This window comes from Muntiacus reevesi, chromosome 11 (assembly GCF_963930625.1).
Source record: "Muntiacus reevesi chromosome 11, mMunRee1.1, whole genome shotgun sequence".
NCBI lineage: Eukaryota > Metazoa > Chordata > Mammalia > Artiodactyla > Cervidae > Muntiacus > Muntiacus reevesi.
This window is the reverse complement of record NC_089259.1, coordinates 16,891,851-16,908,609: the sequence shown is the minus strand read 5'-3', so window position 1 is coordinate 16,908,609 and position 16,759 is coordinate 16,891,851. Positions and strand designations below refer to the sequence as shown.

General features: G+C 36.0%; 1 protein-coding gene across 3 annotated transcripts in view; it reads right to left on the bottom strand.

Annotated features, from left to right (window-relative positions):
• Nucleotides 1-16,759, bottom strand: part of RB1 (RB transcriptional corepressor 1) — a 117,857-nt gene that overhangs the window by 15,208 nt on the left and 85,890 nt on the right. For all 3 annotated transcript variants that reach the window (XM_065902292.1, XM_065902290.1, XM_065902291.1), the window contains one exon: nucleotides 2,854-2,972. In XM_065902292.1, the coding sequence (XP_065758364.1) occupies nucleotides 2,854-2,972 (119 nt within the window). The remainder of the gene's footprint in view (nucleotides 1-2,853; nucleotides 2,973-16,759) is intronic.

The window sequence follows — 16,759 nt, the reverse complement described above, 5'->3', positions numbered from 1 at the left end:
GCCCATGGACAGAGGAGTCTGGCAGGCTAGAGTCCATGCGGTCGCTAAGAGTCAGACATGACTGAGTGACCCAGTACAGCTGAGAAATAATTCTGAGCAGGAAGTAGGATTTGTACCTTACTATGGATGTTTCTACTACATGTAATATATTAACTAGAACACTAGAAAAAGGGAACCAGTATCACGATTTTATAAGTACCAGGAGTCTAGTCTATCACCCTCAAATTTACCTTCAATTCACTAGCAATACTGTACACTGACTTAACTTGGGAAGAAGCTAGTCTCCCTCAAATTCCAGGTGAAAATATTACCTGCTGGATAATAGGTAATAATCAGACGGTAAAGCGTCTGCCTACAATGCAGGAGACCCGGGTTCAATCCCTGGGTCAGGAAGATCTCCTGGAGAAGGAAATGGCAACCCACTCCAGTATTCTTGCCTGAAAAATCCCATGGACAGAGAAGCCTGGTAGGCTACAGTCCATGGGTTCACAAAGAGTCGGACACGACTGAGCGACTTCACTTTCACTTTCAAGCAGGATAATACTTACTTCGCTTCCTGAATCTCAGACTTAAGAAGGCCAAAGTGGAGCTCTTCATTTCTCCATTTTTCCCATCTCAAGAAATGGCTCTGTATTACAACCAGTTTCTTAAGTCAAAAACTTGGGAGATGTTTTAAATTTTTTCCTTTTCCCAATCTTCAAATCCAATGGAAAAGAAAGTTCTCACTCTAGAAACATACCCCAGATATTTTCCATTTCTTTGTATCTTTACTGACATATCTTCAGTTCAGTTCAGTCGCTCAGTCGTGTCCGACTCTTTGCAACCCCATGAATCGCAGCACTCCAGGCCTTCCTGTCCATCACCAACTCCCGGGTTTTACTCAAACTCATGTCCATTGAGTCAGTGATGCCATGCAGCCATCTCATCCTCTGTCACCCCTTCTCCTCCTGCGCGCAATCCCTCCCCAGCATCAGGGTCTTTTCCAATGAGTCAGCTCTTCTCATGAGGTGGCCAAAGTATTGGGAGTTTCAGCTTCAGCATCAATCCTTCCAATGAACATCCAGGACTGATCCCCTTTAGGACTGACATATCTTAGACCAATTCATTTATTTACATCTCTCATTTGGACTATTGAAATTGTCTCCAAACTGGGTCTTTCTACTTTCTTCCTTGCCCTGTTCTTTTCTCTCCTCTTACCCCATCTGTACTTCAAATGGCAGCCAGAAAGAGGCCCTTTAAAAATACAAATTACAGCAAGCTGCCCCTCTGCTTAAAACCTTAATGCTTTCCCACAGCCTTTTAAAATCTGAACTCCTCTCTGTGGCTGATGAGACTCTACAAGGTCTAGCCGCAGTCTGCCTTTCCTGCCTCATCTTGTACCACTCTCCTCTTGTTTGCTTTGGGGTTTCTTTCTGTTCCTAAGACCAGGTAAGTTTGATCACCCAGGGACACTGCACTCACTATCTGCTCTGCCTGGAATGCACACCATACAGATTTTGGCAGGCCAACATCCATTTGTTCTTGAAGTCTCAGATCAAATATCATTTCAATAGAGAAAGCTTCCCTAAACATTCTATCACTCTCTCAGCTCCTCACTTTCACATCATTCTGTTTATTTGCATTACAGAACTTATTATACACTAAGGTTACCTTAAATATTAGTTTCCTTGTTCACTGTTTATTTCCTTTCTTCAGAATGTAAGTTCTGTGAAGGAAAGGACCTAATCCATCTTACATGCCTTCGTATTCTCAGTGCCTAAAATGCTTCCTGGCACCCAACAGTCAACTGCTTATTGAATTAAAGAAAAAGATAAGGCTTGACATACTTATATTTACGTATTACCTAGCAAGCTAAGTTATACATGAAGGCAGAGGTTTCACACACTAGAAATACTCTGGATACAAATTAGCATGGAAATAGCACCTCTGGAAAACAGCCCCTGCACGCGTCATAGAGCTGTGTAATGTCAATTCTTGCACAGAACTAAACAGAAACATAACGTTACACACAATCCTATGAAAGGCAATGTAGCTGGAATGTTTCAGAGCATGGGCTTTGGGGTCAGACTGCTTGGATCTGATTTCTGTTCGCTTTTGGTAAGTTACCTTATTTCCCTAATTCCTTTTTCATAGATGATGAAGGCTGATACAAGTGTCTATTACCTTACAGGGCTGTTTGGTAATTCTCAAGCACTGAGTGAGACTTCAAAAATGGTTAGCAACTGCGTTGTTCTTCTAGCACGTCACGAGGCACTCATCAACCACTTTAGTCTGCTGTTTGCACCGCGTACTCCCTATGCCCATCCGAGGGTGGTTTCAGTCACTCAGTCGTGTCCGACTCTTTGCGACCCCATGGACTGTAGCCCGCCAGACTCCTCTGTCCACGGGGTTTCCCAGGCAAGAATACTGGAGTGGGCTGCCAGTTTCTTCTACAGGGGATCCCATGCCCATCCTATGCTTCACTACGAAGGCACTGAGCTGCACTTCTGGAAAAATGTTTCCTGCTTTCCTGGCTGTTGTACTTTGGGATTCATGCTCTTTCTGTCTCCTCCATCCTCTCCCTTCTCTCTGGTTTCCATGTTGAAATCCTAGTCTACCTTTGAGGACTATCTAAATTGTCATCCCTGCATGAAAACTGTACTCATGACACTAAACTGGAGTGATTTCAGTAGTACTCTGTACCAATGTATATGGCCTTTCTTTGGGTCATGTATCATATATTTCTGATTCTTGAAAGCAGGAACAATGTCTTATGTAAAATTCTATTCTGTTATGCTTTTGCATAACAGCTTGTATCACACTATGCTCAGAATCCTTTTGTGAGCTGAATGGACAACAACAGATTTCACTCACATGTCTGCTGCAGTGTGATTATTCTGGAGAGGAAGGTTGAGAGTACAGGCAGGTTCAAAGTGGTCACCTGGTCCTTCTCGGTCCTTTGCTTGTTTAATAAGATCAAATAAAGGTGAATCCTACATGAAACAAGATGACATTAAAACAACACTGGTAAGCATGACCTTCTTATGTATGTATCAAAATATTATTTGACATGGTGAGCATTATTAATATAGTCGTAATTGACAATGGCAATTCTGAAGTCAGAATAAGGTTCTTGTTTCCATTTTGAAAATGACTGCCAATTTTTTACTATGCACAAAATAAAGAATTAGGAATATGTATAACTTCAAATGTTATATTAGAAAAGAAATTAAAAGTTAGAGAAAGAGATACAGAAAAGACCCAAAGAAAGTAGAAGGAAGAAAATAATAGAGATATGAGCAGGATTTAATGAAACTGAAAACAAAGATAAAATACATGGCCTGATAAACAAAGCTAATAACTGCTTCTTTGAAAGAACTAATAAAATTAAAAAAACTCCAGTCAGACTGAGAAAGGAAGAGACAGATAAAGAATATTAGGAACAAAAATGGGGCCACCATTACAAAGATCAGAAAGATAATAGGGGACAGTTATAAATAATTTTATGTCAATAAACTGGAAAATGTAGACCAAGGGGAAAGTTCCACAAAAACAAAAATTAACAAAATTAAATAAGAAACAAATCTCAATAGTACTATAAAGTATTAAAGAATTTGAAATGGTAATTAAAAGTTTTTCCATAAAGAAAACATTCAAGTACCTCTGGTTTTACCAGTAAATTCTACCAAACATTCAAGGAATAGATAATTCCACTTTTATTTCAACTCTTCTGAGACTGGGAAAAGTAAGAACATTTTCTCTCTGATTTTTGAGGCCAGTACAACATTGATACTAAAAACTGTCAAGGACATTACAAAAAGAAAAATTATACCCATTCTCACTCATAAATGGAGATATAAAAATTCTAAAATTAGCAATCCAAATCAGCAGTGTTAAAAAGAGAGTATGTCATTTACCAAGATGAGTTTATCCATGTTGCAAGATTAGTTCAATGTCAGAAAATCTATAATGCAATGCCCCTTACTAATAAATCTAAGGGGGAAAATATTGTCAAAATCAATGCAGAAAAATCTCTCATTTAAAAACCCAATGTTAAAAAAGAAGAAAAGTCTTAAGAAATCAGGAACAGAAGGGTACTCCTAATTTGATAAATGGCATCTACAAATAAACAAAAGACCCACAGCAAACATCATGTGTAATGGTGAAACATTAAAAGCATTCCCCTAAAAATCGGAGATAAGAGAAGGATGTCCCATTATCACGCTTTCTATTCAGTATTATACTTGAGGTTCCAGTCAGTTCAAAAGATAAAGAAAAGAAATTAAAGATCAAAAGACCAGGAAGGAAAAAAGAACAAAAATACCATTATTCACAAATGATTTATGTCAATAAGGTGGCTCAGTGGTAAAGAATCCGCCTGCCATTGCAGGAGATGTAGGTTCAATCCCTGGGCCAGGAAGATCCCCTGGAGGAGGAAATGGCAACCCACTCTAGTATTCTTGCCTGGAGAATCCCATGGACAGAGGAACCTGGCAGGTTACAGTCCATGGGGTCAGGAAAGAGTTGGACACAACTCAGCGACTAAATAAAAACAACGAAGAAAACTCAAAAGGATCTATAGAGAAATTATTAGAATGAGAGAGATTAGCAAGGTCTCAGTACTGCTGTAAAACCAATACAAAATATATTTCTATATACCAAGCAAGAAATTTAAAAAGCATAATTAAAAAATCATTTATAAAAATGTAAGACCAGCAGTAAGAACCATTAAAATGATTGATTCAAAAATTTTAACTTTCTGGAAGTGACACCTTGCAAGACCATAAAACCTGGAGCCATACTTATTTCACTCTTTTAGTGCTTGAACTAAGAAAGAAAGGAAAACAAACAAATTGCCAAGATGCTAGGTTTATATAAAAAAGAAAAGTGGTGCATCTGTAAATAAAAATACAAAACATGGTAGAATGTAGATTTTGTGAAAATATGAAGATGTCTATTCAATAAGATGTGTTTGAAAAATTAGCTAACCATTCAAAAAAAAAGGCTATTATACTTTCTCAATATATAAAAATCCAATTACTTACATTAAAAAACAAAATTGAAGAAGTATTAGAAATACAAAAGAATATCTTTATAACTTCTTTTTTAAAATCTTTTTTCACCTTTACTGACGTATAATTGACAAAAACCATATATATTTAAGGTGTACTATGTGATGGTTTCATACACACAGTGTGAAATAATCAGCACAATGAAGCTAGACAGCATTCATCACCTCACAGAGTCACCTTTTATTCTCTTTGCATCCCTTCCTCTCCTTCTTTATAACTTCTTGATAAGGAAGGGCCTTTCTAGGTTTGACCAAAACCCAGAAGTCATAAAGAAAAACATGAAACAACCGGACTACATAAAGCCTAAAAACCTCTGCGTGACTAAAACAGCAATAAACTAAGGTAAACAAAATCTTTAAAAAGTAAACAATACTGATTTATTCTACAACCACCATAATGTATTGTACTAATTCCCATTGTCAAGTCATTCTTTCATTAGGGGCACTCTGAAGTGCAATCTCAATATTGGCTTTCCTCTGAGTAAAGTAAGGCTAACAATGAAAATCAGCTAATGCAGTGTTTTACATTTTCTAGTCATTGATGAACTGACTATCTTTTCATATGGGATGAATCCACATATATTCAGCAGGAGTGGCCTTATCCCATTCTTTTCTCAAACAAAGACCTTTCAGAAGACCTTGAGACTCACAGAGATATGCAAGTAAACTTGAGCCTTTAATAGGACATAGGTATGTGGCTGATGGGCATTTTATTTTCTCTTCAAATATGGTTTAAACCCAAAGATGGTTTACCTGGTTGAATTATCACAATAGGATTATACCAAAGTGAATTCTTCTTCTAAGAATGCAGGTGCCATTCTGCTCACCAACAGTCCTCATGTTTCACCCAAGTATCACTTTTATTACTCCATCTCTCCAACCCAACTGATACAGAGGTGTACAGATATAGAGAATGAAGTATGCCATGAGAATAATAATAAGTATGGCACAATGCACAGAAGCACAGACTCTGGAGTCACACCACAGGTGTTCAAGTCTTGACCACATACTGGCTGCCTGACCTAGGAGAGAGTCGCTTTACCTTGTTATGATTCACTTTTCTGTCCTGTAAAGTGGAGATACTAATGACAATAATGCCTAGTTATCATGCATCCATCTACCCATTGTTTGCCATATGTCTATTCTGTAACAGGTGCTATATTAGGAAGTAGGAACATAACAGTAAGCAATCCTCCAGTTGTTAGCTACTGATAGAAGCATGTGTCCTCTTCCGCCTTACTCAACATGTTCATCTGAAATAAACTTTAATCATCTTCTACCACAAAAACCTCCCACTCCTATCCAGTTTTCCCCATATCATTATCACTTTTATACAGCTGTCCAAAGCAAAAAGATATCACCTACATTATTCTTTCTCTCACTCTCCACTGGAATCCAATCCATGAAAGTTATATTGGTTCAAACTTCAAAATATATCCCAAGTCTAACTTCTTCTCCAGGTGGGACTTTTAGAGAGTTCTTAAAATCCCAGTGCCAAGCAGATAGTGGACACTCAATATATATTTCTAGAATGTTATATGACAAAACCCTATCATGGGTTTAATTAAATACACCAAAGCACAAAGACAAAAATGGATGATAGGATTTGCTAATTGATAACTAAATATCAACTGCAGCAGTTGGTTTCCAAGATAACCCCATTAATTCCTGCTACTGGGTATTTACACCCTTGTACACTGTACCTGGGTTAGTCTGTGTGGTCCATGGCATGCAGCAGAAGTGATGGCATACCAGGTCTGAGATTAATTCATAAAAAACCTGCAGTTTCTATCTTAGGTTCTCTCTCACAGATCTCTTTGTGCTCTAGGGGAAAGCAGCTGCCATGGAGTAAGCAACCCTATAGGAAAGTCTACATGGCAAACAAATGAAGCCTCTGGCCAACAACAAGTGAAGGAATGAAGGCTACTAACAACCATGTGAGTGAACTTGGGGTGGATTCTCCAACTCCAGGAAAGACCAAACCCAACGGCAGTCTTGGTTGATAATTTGAACAACTCTCCTGAAAGAACTGGAGCCAAAACTGCATAGCTAAACCATTCCCAGATTCCTGACTTTCAGAAATTATGTGTGAAGTAAATCATTAGTTCTTTTATTAAACTGCTAAGTTGTGGGATAATTTCTTACATAGCAATGGATAACTAATACAGAATCTGACTTTTTTAATCTAAAGAAAATATTTAATGGAATATTTAACTTTCGAAAATTTATGTATTTGTATCTATAGCACTGCTTGCATTCATGATTCAGAAGTTTACTCTTGGGTTTCAGGCAAGATGTTTTATGTCATTGCTAACCTACTTAAATTAACTCTTAGCATAATCACTCTCTGGACATTTCACTCCATTTTGCCACTTAATCATGTGAAGGAAACCAGATTCTCCCTGTTAGCAAGATTAGTATAAATCCCACTTAATAAGTAATATGGATAGAAAAAGTAGAAGTTGTAAGTCTATTCTACATGATCTTTCATATTAACATACATCTAAAACAAGAGTGAGCATCTCCAGAGAGTAAAGGATTTCAAGGCTATCAGGTCAAGGTATTCCTAAAAGAGATTCTGATTATCCAAGTAAGTACAAGGTCTCCAGTGCTAGTAGAAAAGTTAACAATAGGGGAAGTGGAAGACAGGAATTGCTATTGTTTTCTGGGCATTTTAAGAAATATTATTGGCCCTACATTACAGGAAATGTTTTTGTACTATCCTAAGCCAAATCATTATAAGATCATTTTAACTTGCAAAAGGAAATTAGAATACAAAATTGTGGGCAGGCCTTGACCTGACAGTTCTTTCCCATTTAACTTCACTACTTCTTTAACACTGATATTTTTCAGTATTCTTTTGCTAATATATATGCTGGCTGAGCCACAATCATGACTTTAGTTCTATCTCTGCTTACTCCTAAATTTATTAATACTTTTCTGACTAAAACTACACTTTCAAATTCCAGATCCAGTGCTTTCAACTAGACACCTCAGATCTCCACATTTATATGTGGCAAGTATTTCAAATGCTAACATGTTCAAATATTAACATGAACGTATTACCTTCATCACCAATCAGCTAACACTTCTTCAATATCCTCTTTGGTTAACTGTTATCAATCACCTAATTACCCACAGAACAAGTCTTAGAATTACCCTCAGGGCCATCCCTGCACTTATCCTTTGATTCATGCTTTTAATTTTAACATATTTACACCTTCATATTTAAAACTGGTTTCTTGTAGATGGCAAAGAACTGGGTCTTGTTTTTTTATCCATTCTGAGAATCTCTGCCTTTTAATTGGAGTTTGGACTATTTACATTTAATGTAGTCATTGACATGGTTAGTTTAAATTCTACATCTGTTTGTCCCATCTGTTCTTTATTGCCTTTTGACAAACGTGCAAAAGCAAATCAATGGAAAAGGAATAAACCTTCACCTAAATCTCAAACTTTGTAAAAAAATAAAGCATAGGGGAAAACCTTGGAGATCTAGAGTCCTTAAGACTTGACAACAAAAGCATGATCCACAAAATAAAAAACCGATAAACAGCACTTTCATCAAAATTTAATATTTTTGCCTTGAGAAAGACCACGTGAAGAGAAGAGTCTACAGAAACTTTGAGAAACTATTTATAAGCCACATATCCAACAAAAGACTAGAATCTAGAATATATAAAGGACTTTCAATGGTAAAAAAACAAACAAAAAACCCCACAAATGATTCAATTAGAAAATGGGCAAAGACGTGAAGAGATACTTCACCAGAGAGAAAACACAGATCACAAGTAAACAGAAAAAGATAGTCAACACCAGTAGCCATCATCCTGATGGGCAATATAAATTATAACATCAATGAGCTATCCTTACATGATCAGAATGGCTAAAAGAAAATTAAGACAATACCAAAAAATGGCAAGGATGCAAAGAAACTGGATCACCCATGTATTGTTGATGTCAACTCAAAATGGTACAACTGCTCTGGAAAATATCTGGCAGTCCATACAACACAATAATTATATGACTTTGCAATTGCACTCTTTGAGTATTTATCCAAAACAGTGAAAACTCGTATGTTTATATAAAACCTGTACACAAATATTTATGGCAGCCTTACTTGTAATAGTCAAAACGTAGAATCAGCAAAGATATTTTCTAATATGTCTACAGTTAAAGAAATTGCAGTACATTCATACTATGAAATATTAGTCAGCAATAAAAAAGTATGAACTATTGATACAGATAATATCTTAAATGAATCTCCAGAGAATCTGGCTGAGAAGAAAGATAATCCTATTTGATTCCATTTATATAACATTTTGAAACAAGAAAAATTTTAGAAATAAAGGCCAGATTAATAATGGCCAGGGGTTAGGGTAGGTATAGTCAGACTGGAGAAATAGGAATATAGTTCCTTATGTGATGGAACTGTTCAGTTTCTTGTCTGTGAGGGTGATTGTGTGAATCAGCACATTGTCCCCAGACAGGCTGCCAGGTATCTCTTAGTTGAGGACATTATGGTAAGTGAAATAAATCAGACAAAGACAAATACACTCAGTCTTCCATATCAGGGGATGTGGAACCCGTGGATATAGAAGGCTGATTGGGCTATGCCATTTTATATAAGGGACTTGAACATCCACAGATTTTGGTATCTGCAGGAGTACTGGAGCCAATCCCTTGCAGATAGCAAGGGTCGACTCTCCAGTACAATCTCACTTATATGTGGACTAAAAAAAAACAGCTCACAGACACAGAGAACAGATTGAGGGTTGCCAGAGGCAGGGGGTGGGCAAAAAGGGGGAAGGAGGTCAAAAAGTAAAAACTTCTAGTTATAAAAGAGTCATGATAGAAGATACAGCAGGGAGAGTATAGTTAATAACACTGTAGTACATATCTGAAAGTTGCTAAAAGAGTAGATCTTAAAAGTTCTTATCACAAGAAAAAAATTCTAACTACATATGGTGATGAGTGACTTACTGTGGTGACCATTTCATAATATATACAAATACTGAATCATTAAGTTATACACCTGAAACTAAAATACTGTGATAGGTCAACTGTATCTCAATTAAAAAACATTTTTTAACCTGGAAAATTATAAACAGCTGATTAGAACAGTAGAGTTATATCATCTGTTCACTTTTAAGCTTTTTCTATTTCTCTTATTATTGCTAAGAACCTTAATAATATCTCTCCTACATTACAAATAAAAAATGTATTCCTAAAAAGCCTTAAACCTCACAGAATGATATCCCATGTGTTCAGAAAGTAACAGAGTTTAGTCAGAGAAAACTGAAGTCATGATTCCAGGTGCAAGTAGGGCTGGATAATGGTCATATGTCAGAAAATGAAAGTAAGGCCAAGACTTGACTGTGAAGGACAGACATGGTAACCAGAATCTGAAGGTAGATTCAAACTTAGGGTACTATGTTATCAAGGAAAAAAAGACAAGTGGGATAGAACTACCTTTAAGAGCCCAGACTCTCATTCAACCATATGCAGGATAGTTAACAGAAGTCAAGAAAGCTGATCTAACTGTGCCTACTTAAAAACATACAAACAAGAGCACAACATTAAAGTTGAGTCAAGTTTATTTAGTATCTTACATCTTACTGAGGACTGTAGCCTGGAAGAGGTAACGGGGGGAGGTCGGTATACATGTGCATACGGTGAAGGTGAATCGTGCAATCACACACACATCTGGGTAAAAGATTAATGTTTCAGTGCTTTTCTAAGCATGGAAAGAAGAAAGAATCCAGGTTCATAAAAAATTTCTCCTGAAAATACCTATCAGAAGGCCTCTGCTGCCAGTCTTCCCAGGGCACATTCTGCCCTGAACTCCTTTCAGGGGGTGCTAAAGTTCAGTGACTGCACTGACCAAGGACTTAATTCTTGCAGAAACTGCTGGAGAGAGACATTTTTTAGTTGGCATTTGTATCAACAAGTTAATACAGGTTGTCAAATGCCACTGCTTTATTAGAAAACTGAACTCAGCAGAAGAAAATTCAGTCCCTTGAGCTAATAGCATAACAGTCAAAGCACCAAGACAAAAAGATAAAATAACAATTGCACAGGGACACAGAAGTCAGTTTCCATCTGACTTGAAACTGACGTGGGGGTCTTTTGAGAGTACATCTCCCAAAAGTATTTAGCTTGAAGAACACTTTCAAGTAGCCAAAACCAAAATAATACAAAGCTCCCGGTTTATGATGTGCCATGCCAAACAAAAATCAGAAGCAGACACACAGAATTTCATCAAATTGAAACACTATCTAGAGATTTCCAATTGCCATGAAAATCTTGGGGACAGGAACCTGGTAGGTAAAGTTATGGAAGATAAAGCTGGGAAAGAGAAACTGAGGAGAGCTTTGTATAAGATTGTTTCTCTTAATTCTCCCTCCAACACAACATTGTAAAGCAGTTATCTTTCAGTTAAAAATAAATTTGAAAAAGACATTGTTTAATAGTTAAAGGGTAATTCTCTAAGACAGCTATGTGATTTATTCTTCACTTCTTTCAAGTTTTCCTTCAAATGCCCCCTCATCAACAAGCCCTTCCTAGAACTCTCTACATAGAACCTCCTTTTTCCTAATAAATGTATTTTTTTTTTCATAGAACTTATCACCATATGTCCTACCCTTCCTATAACTCTCTACTGCTGCTGCTGCTGCTGCTAAGTCGCTTCAGTCGTGTCCGACTCTGTGCGACCCCACAGACGGCAGCCCACCAGGCTGCCCCGTCCCTGGGATTCTCCAGGCAAGAACACTGGAGTGGGTTGCCATTTCCTTCTCCAATGCATGAAAATGAAAAATGAAAGTGAAGTCACTCAGTCATGTCCGACTCTTAGCAACCCCATGGACTGCAGCCTACCAGGCTCCTCTGTCCAAGGGATTTTCCAGGCAAAAGTACTGAAGTGGGGTGCCATTGCCTTCTCCGATAGCTCTCTACTAGAACCTCCTTTTTCCTAATAAATGTAGTTTTTTTGCAGAGAACTTATTACCATATGTCCAACCATACAACTGTTTGCTTATTGATTGCCTATATTCCCACAGTAAAATATAAGCCCAGAAATTCTCTTTCATTTGCTGCTATACTCCCAACACCTAGAAGAGCTCTTGGCACACAGTTTGCACTCAGTAAATATCTGTTCCTGAATAAACAAATAAATACAGCATACCAGAGAGAAAGATAGCATAACCAGGAAAAATAATTTAAATGTGCTTATCCTATTTCCCTATCCATATAAACCAGGACAACAATCCAGCAATCTTTCTCTTGTTTTGGTCAGCCTGAAAGGGTTCGTTTTTGTTTAACTGAAAACAACAACAAAAACAAAAGGTTTGGCTTTAAAGGGGGCCCTTTTGTAGTCAATCCTTCCGGTCTTTTGTTTGTAACCTTTCTGAGGCAGCACTGGTAACAGCTGGTATTGACAGGAAGTCCTCAAAATTCCCAAGAATGTGAAATCAGTTGATCAAAATGAACATGCTGGCAAGCCAATAAAAAGAAGTGACCATGAAAATTTTGTTCTGGGAATGGATTACTAGTGGCTTAGAATCTTAGTGATTAATTCTTCCATATGCCTTTGCATTTAATATATGTTAAAGAGCCAATCTTTTCCTTTGAATTTCGGCTTGGTTAGACTAGGTTAAAAGCAAAACATCTACATAAATGCTTAAAGTCAAATGTATTTCTGCTTTTAAATGTACTTGCAATCGTGTTCATTGTGTTAGACCTTAAGAATATGTCATTTGTTAAAAAAAGGAAAGAAGGAAATGAAATGTATATACTCCTTGCCCTTCTAGGAATTTAGAATGAAACTAGTTATGAGGCATCCTTCAGAGAACTGAGACAATCACTCAAATTATCTCCTGTGTTTTTGGTTGAGAAAGACATGACTATACTGAGACTATTGCTGTTTTTGTTGTTTTAGTCACTAAGTCACATCCAACTCTCTTGCAACCCCATGGACTACACTAAGACATTATTACCAGGCTCTAGTCATTAAGTCTTGAAATTTGAAACTTATTCAACTTTAAAGGCTAGCGTTCTCTAGACATCATCTGCTCTGAAGGCCCTTTAACTGACTTGATTGACTCTCATCTCCATATTGTGCAAAAGCTACTGTTATACTCTATATTACAAGTACTTCCTTGTTTTTTTAAACCGAATTCAATTGTATGAATATATTTTAAAAGTAAGACACTTTAAGTATCGTGGAAGTACAGAAGAGGAATTGATGAGATCGAAAGGTCTCCACAGAAAAATGGGATAAAGTTTTAAGAGTGGCAGATGAAGGAATGGGAGCAGGAAGAGATAGGAAAAAAGGAGGAAGGGAACAACTCAAGTGTTAACAGTGATAAACATGCTCACTCAAGTAAAGTCTTACACCACATTCTTGCTTCTCTTTACTTCATCTCTTTGCTTGAACCTGCTACAACCATCATTCTTGTACACTTTTGTTACAAATCACCATCCATTAGCTTTTAAATCTTTCTTCTAATTCCACCCATCCCTACAATCTGGTTCCACCGTTTGAACTTGCGTAGATGACGCATGCTCCAGTAAAGAATAACATAAAGTGTTATGTGTCTGCAGTAATAACAGAAAGGTAAATCATTTTCAAATGACATAAATTATCACAAATTTAATAAATGTTCCTGTTAGGCTAAAATATTTTTATATAAAACAAATATATTCTATCAACATAAGTTATAAATGTTCTTTTTCAAAGTGAGGAAGTTTTGCTTCTAAATCTAAATAGAAACTTTATCATGGAAATATCTAAAATGAGAAAACTTTGGCTTTTTTCATAGGTGTAAATTTGAGATGGAAAAGGACCCTGAAGAATCACTTCTCATCAAGGAAAACATTTCTTGTATTCAAAATGAATAAAATAAATTTACAATGTTTTTCTTACATTTAAAAATTTCACTGTCCCACACTCTCTTTTAAACTTGAATATATTTATTTCACATACTTTCTCATTCAATTTTTTGCATATATTTGGACTATTTTAATCTTCCAACAAATAATATATTTTCCCAGAACCAAAATTTGACATTGGGTGGTTTTCCTAAATTGAGAGCCAACAAGAAATGGCATACCTTCTACCACCAGATCATGATTTGAAGTGGTTCATGTGTAAAGATTCACAATGTATTTCTGAAATAAAGCAAATTTTTTTCTTTGACACCCTGGAATGTTTTCTTTCACTAAATGAAAACTACGAAATCTACTTTATTTTCCTTTTCTCCCTTGTGCCAAATGCAGCAGCTTCCCCTTGCCTAGATTTTTCTGCCCTTCCCATTCTTCTCTTTCCCATGTTGTATTATTTTTTATTGTTTTATTAATGTGTTTAAGAATTTATGTTTTAAGATTTTTTTTTTGCTTTTCGCAAACATTTATTGCATTCAAAAGGAATAATTTTTAGAATAATGGATATGACTAATATTCAGAATAATTTATCTCACATTTCTCACATTTAAAAACTTTTAACTGTGCCACACCAACTCCCTTTTTAAATTTTTAAAATGTAGGCATAACTTACATAAAATAAAAATCTTAAATATTTAGTTCCATCAGTTTTGACAGTTTTAAAATTATAATCTGCTTTAAGTCCTTTTTGGATGAAATGAAAGGTATAAATGAATAAATAATTAGTGGACTCATTCATGACTTGATCTATGACTATCTGGCAGGGTAAACTGGTAGGACTGGAAATAAGTAAGACAGTACAACAACCATATAGATTAGAGCAGCAGGGTCAGTTTAAGAAGTGAGAATAAAGAAGGTACAAGATAAAACTGATATTACTATAAATGCTAGAAATAACCAATATGAAAAAACAGAAAGGAAGAATAGCTGAGGAGCCCACTTTACACATTATTTGTTTATAGCAGTGTTCAAGAAAACCTATTTTCAATCAGGCATGAAAAAGTTGAAGACCCCCTGGAGAAGGAAAGGGCAACCCACTCCAGAATTCTAGCCTGGGAAATCCCATAGACAGAGGAGCCTGGTGGGCTACAGTCCACAGGGTTACAAAAGAGTCGGATATGACTTAGCAACTAAACAACAACATGAAAAAGTCAAATTTCTTGCCTTCTCACAGCTACAGTTATAGCAGAAATTTAGTCAAGAACTCAAATGTTACTCAAATCCTTACACTTATAAGCTAACAGAATTCTCTCTCAAACTGATAACAACAACAACAAAATAACTAAAACACAACTATACCGTTACTAGAGTGATAAATAACAACTAAAAATAACAACTAAAACACAACTATACCATTGCCACAACTATAGCCAAAACACAACTATAAGCACAGCCACAGTTATAGCAGAAATTTAGTCAAGAACTCAAAAGTTACTCAAATCCTTACACTTATAAGTTAACAGAATTCTCTCTCAAACTGATAACAACAACAAAAAATTACAACTAAAACACAACTATACCATTACTAGAGTGATAAATAAAATATATACTTTGAAGGCTAGTTAGTTACTGACCTGGCTTCTTCATAAAATAAAAGTTTGAAAAAAAAATTTTTTTTAAAGTTTGAAAAGTGATAAGAAGAGTGAAAAGTAATGAAATTCATAAAATTTCAAATCAGCTCTTAAAAAACCCGTATAAGAAACCAACAGATTCCCAGATTTAACTCTGAGAAGTATGTTGCTGTTCAGTTGCCCAGTTGGGTCCAACTCTTTGCTACCCCACGGACTGCAGCACACAAGGCCTCCCTTCAGAAGTATACAGATCTCACAATAAACTGTTTGGTCTCTTAAGTCTGTCAAATACAAAAGCACCTATTAAATATACTGGAGTACTTAGACTTATTTAACTGCCTTTATAAGTAGTTATTTCACAATTTTCATATCTTAATCTAAGGAATTTTAAAGTTATCTAATTTCACTCTGGTTCCTTAATTAGAAGTCAAATTAAATATTTTGAAACATCTAGCATTCAATGATCTGCCCGTTCAGTCATTCTGCTGTTGTTCTTCCTCAGTAGAAACAATTCTCAATAAATTCCAGTTTATCAGTATAATTCATGACTCAGTAAACATGTGAGTATCTGCTAAGGGCCACGCACTGTGTAAAAATTGGAAATACAAACATATACTAATATACTGATAATAACAGAAAGTTTAATTCAATGAATAGTGATCTATCCAATTTTAAGCAAATGAAACATGAAAAAAACTACAATTGAATAGTTAACTGAATATTAAGTCAAGAGAATAACATCAATATGTGGAAGAATATTCCAATGTCTCATTAGTTCATTTTATGGGACAATGCCATATTCAAAATGAAAGTAAAAGTAAACAAGATCAGGGCATATAACTGATTATATTTCATTATTTAATGATATACCTAAAGAGATTGTCAATTTGAAAGCAGATTACTGAGAAACTATAACAGAAATTTTTCCCCAATGAGAATACAAACTTATTAACTACTCTCCTTATTACTGTTCACTCTTAAGTTTCCACCTGTCTTATGAACACATACTGCCTCTCTTCCAAACCAGTGTGATACAAAGAAATTCAGCCTTCTAAAGTTTTAGGTTTATTGAGTGCAAGTAATATTCCAATTTTTCTGTGTGTCACTTGATTATGTATTTCCTTGTCAAAACAACAGACTATAATTCAGGGGATATTCATCAACAAACAACAAAAGTTGCTGATCTTGGTGAGAGTGC